The sequence below is a fragment of the Coregonus lavaretus genome (assembly GCF_964263955.1).
Source record: "Coregonus lavaretus genome assembly, contig: HAP1_SCAFFOLD_675, whole genome shotgun sequence".
Lineage (NCBI taxonomy): Eukaryota > Metazoa > Chordata > Actinopteri > Salmoniformes > Salmonidae > Coregonus > Coregonus lavaretus.
The window spans coordinates 32,561-36,457 of record NW_028159492.1 but is presented as its reverse complement, the minus strand read 5'-3'; the positions used below and the strand labels follow the sequence as shown (position 1 = coordinate 36,457).

The 3,897-nt window shown below is 45.7% G+C and overlaps 1 protein-coding gene across 1 annotated transcript; it reads left to right on the top strand.

Annotated features, from left to right (window-relative positions):
* The first annotated feature begins 230 nt into the window (after positions 1-230).
* On the top strand, positions 231-2,950 carry LOC311122798 (uncharacterized protein). Its single transcript, XM_084197114.1, has one exon. The coding sequence runs from the start codon at positions 536-538 to the stop codon at positions 1,613-1,615; it is 1,080 nt and encodes a 359-aa protein (XP_084053240.1). The 5' UTR covers positions 231-535; the 3' UTR covers positions 1,616-2,950.
* Positions 2,951-3,897: the final 947 nt, after the last annotated feature.

Here is a 3,897-nt window from a genome sequence, read left to right as displayed (position 1 = left end):
TGATTTTAACCCATCCAAAATGCTCAAATCTGATCACAAGAGTTTGGAAAGCTGGGCCTTGAACTAACTTCGATATGAAGAAGGAACCCTAACTGTCTGTCTTTGTTTCACAGGGGACAGCCCTAACCGTCGCTCTCTCAGTAGAAGGGGCTTATCATCTGGGGAAGCTAACCAACATCATGATGCTGATGAGGCAGAGAAGAGTCTCTCCAGATCAGAACACCTCAAGAAACACCAGCAGAGACTTACAGGGAAGAAACCTCACTGCTGCTTTGACTGTGGAAAGAGTTTCACCTCTTCAGCAAATCTTAATACACACCAGAGAATACACACAGGAGAGAAGCCTTACAGCTGTGATCAATGTGGGAAGAGTTTTCCTAGATCAGACCAGCTGGTAATACACCAGAGAACACACACAGGAGAGAAACCGTACCACTGCTCAGACTGTGGGAAGAGTTTTCCTAGATCAGACCAGCTGGTAATACACCAGAGAACACACACTGGAGAGAAACCATACCACTGTTCTGACTGCGGAATGAGCTTAGCCACTTCACAAGGACTTCTGCTACACAAGAGAATACACACAGGAGAGAAGCCTTTTGGTTGTGATCAGTGTGGGAAGAGTTTTCCTAGATCAGACCAGCTGGTAATACACCAGAGAACACACACTGGAGAGAAGCCATACCACTGTTCTGACTGCGGAATGAGCTTAGCCACTTCACAAGGACTTCTGCTACACAAGAGAATACACACAGGAGAGAAGCCTTACCACTGCTCAGACTGTGGGCATAGTTGTACTACTTCAGGGTATTTAAAAGTTCACCAGAGAATACACACAGGAGAGAAACCTTATAGCTGTGATCAATGTGGGAAGAGATTCATTCAGTCAGGAAACCTGGATTTACACAAGAGAATACACACAGGAGAGAAGCCTTTTGGTTGTGATCAGTGTGGGAAGAGATTCACTCAGTCAGGAAGCCTGGTTGAACACAAGAGAATACACACAGGAGAGAAGCCTTTTGGTTGTGATCAGTGTGGGAAGAGATTCACTCATTCAGGAAGCCTGGAGTTACACAAGAGAATACACACAGGAGAGAAACCTTACCACTGCTCAGACTGTGGAATGAGCTTAACCACTTCAAACGGACTTCTAGTACACAGGAGAATACACACAGGAGAGAAGCCTTATCACTGCTCACACTGTGGAATGAGTTGGACTACTTCAGGGGATTTAAAAGATCACCAGCGAACACACACTGGAGAGAAGCCTTATAGCTGTGATCAGTGTGGGAAGAGATTCACTCAGTCAGGAAGCCTGGCTGTACACAAGAGAATACACACAGGAGAGAAGCCTTTTGGTTGTGATCAATGTGGGAAGAGATTCACTAAGTCAGGAAGCCTGGCTGAACACAAGAGAATACACACAGGAGATAAGCCTTACCACTGCTCAGACTGTGGGCATAGTTGTACTACTTCAGGGGATTTAAAAGTTCACCAGAGAATACACACTGGAGAGAAGCCTTATAGCTGTTATCAGTGTGGGAAGAGATTCACTAAGTCAGGAAACCTGGCTGAACACAAGAGAATACACAGGAGAGAAGCCTTTTGGTTGTGATCAGTGTGGGAAGAGATTCACTCTGTCAGGAAACCTGGCTGTACACAAGAGAATACACACAGGAGAGAAGCCTTAACACTGCTCAGACTGTGGAATGAGCTTAACCACTTCACGTGGACTTGTACTACACAGGAGAATACACACAGGAGAGAAGCCTTACCACTGACTGTGGGCTGAGATTCACTCAGTCAGGAAGCCTGGCTTTACACAAGAGAAAACACCACACTGTTGGGTAACCTTTCCACTTTTGGTAGCTCAATCCAGTTAATGGTAGACTAGTGTACACACACCGGAGAGAAGCCCTACAGGGTGAGTTTTGCCACCTCAAGCGTTCTTAATGTGGCCTTCCTTAGTGTAATTTGATGTACTGTCATCAAGGGGTCCACCCTCTGATAACTGTAACTATCCATTATTTCCAGATTTCTATTAATTGCAATGTGAGTGAAATAGTCTGTGTTTGAATGGTGTGGGCGTACGTACCCCAACAACAGAATGGTGTGGGTGTTTCCCAACAACAGGATTGGTCAGCTCAGAGAAAGCAGTGCGGTAGCTCCTCCCCCTCTCTCTGCAAGTCTATCGTTAGGGTTAAGGCAAGGGTCCGTTTAACATGTTGACTAGTTGGGATGTGGTCAGAAAAGTCCCTTAAGTCGCTACCGTCCCACAGTCTGTTGACAGATGCTATGATACCAGGAGTTTACAGAAATGTTGGCAAGTCGATTTATTTGGTTTGCTTAGCGAGCAAGCTAGAGGGATCTGAAGACTGATAACTATGTCTGAGGACATTTCACCATCCTCATGATCAACCCTGTCTACCATCCAACTCACCATCACCATGATCAACCCTGTCTACCATCCAACTCACCATGATCAACCCTGTCTACCATCCAACTCACCATGATCAACCCTGTCTACCATCCAACTCACCATGATAAACCCTGTCTACCATCCAACTCACCATCACCATGATGAACCCTGTCTACCATCCAACTCACCATGATCAACCCTGTCTACCATCCAGCTCACCTTATTTTGAAATGACATGATATTGTTTGGCAGAATGAACAATATATTCCCAAACTGCGTTACCCACTCCAGTCAGCAGATGACGATGTGAGTCTTTCAATAACTTTTTCCTCCAGTGGACAGGACGCTTTTTCAACACGGACTCATCAGCCGCCTTGGTAGCTTGCTAGCAAACAAACAAACCGCAAAGTTTGCTGCTTCAGTGTTTTTAGATATTTTACTCAGATGTTACTATGGTATACTGAAGTATAATTACAAGCATTCCATAAATGTCAAAGGCTTTTATTGACAATTACATTAAAGTTTATGCAATGAGTTAATATTTGCAGTGTTGACCCTTCTATTTCAAGACCTCTGCAATGGCATGCTGTCAATTAACTTCTGGGCCACATCCTGACTGATGGCAGCCCATTCTTGCCTAATCAATGCTTGGAATTTGTCAGAATTGGTGGGTTTTTGTTTGTCCACCCGCCTCTTGAGGATTGACCACAAGTTCTCAATGGGATTAAGGTCTGGGGAGTTTCTTGGCCCATGGACCGAACATTTCGATGTTTTGTTCCCCGAGCCACTTAGTTATCACTTTTGCCAAGGTGCTCCATCATGCTGGAAAGGGCATTGTTTGTCACCAAACTGTTCTTGGATGGTTGGGAGAAGTTGCTCTCTGAGGATGTGTTGGTACCATTCTTTATTCATGGCTGTGTTCTTAGGCAAAATTGTGAGTGAGTCCACTCCCTTGGCTGAGAAGCAACCCCACACATGAATGGTCTCAGGATGCTTTACTGTGGGCATGACACAGGACTGATGGTAGCGCTCACCTTGTCTTCTCCGGACAAGCTTTTTTCCGGATGCCCCAAACAATCGGAAAGGGGATTCATCAGAGAAAATGACTTTACCCCAGTCCTCAGCAGTTCAATCCCTGTACCTTTTGCAGAATATCAGTCTGTCCCTGATGTTTTTCCTGGAGAGTAGTGGCTTCCTCGCTGCCCTTCTTAACACCAGGCCATCCTCCAAAAGTCTTTGCCTCACTGTGCGTGCAGATGCACTCACACCTGCCTGCTGCCATTCCTGAGCAAGCTCTGCACTGGTGGTGTACCGATCCCGCAGCTGAATCAACTTTAGGAGACGGTCCTGGCGCTTGCTGGACTTTCTTGGGCGCCCTGAAGCCTTCTTCACAACAATTGAACCTCTTGCCTTGAAGTTCTTGATGATCCGATAAATGGTTGATTTAGGTGCAATCTTACTAGCAGCAATATCCTTTG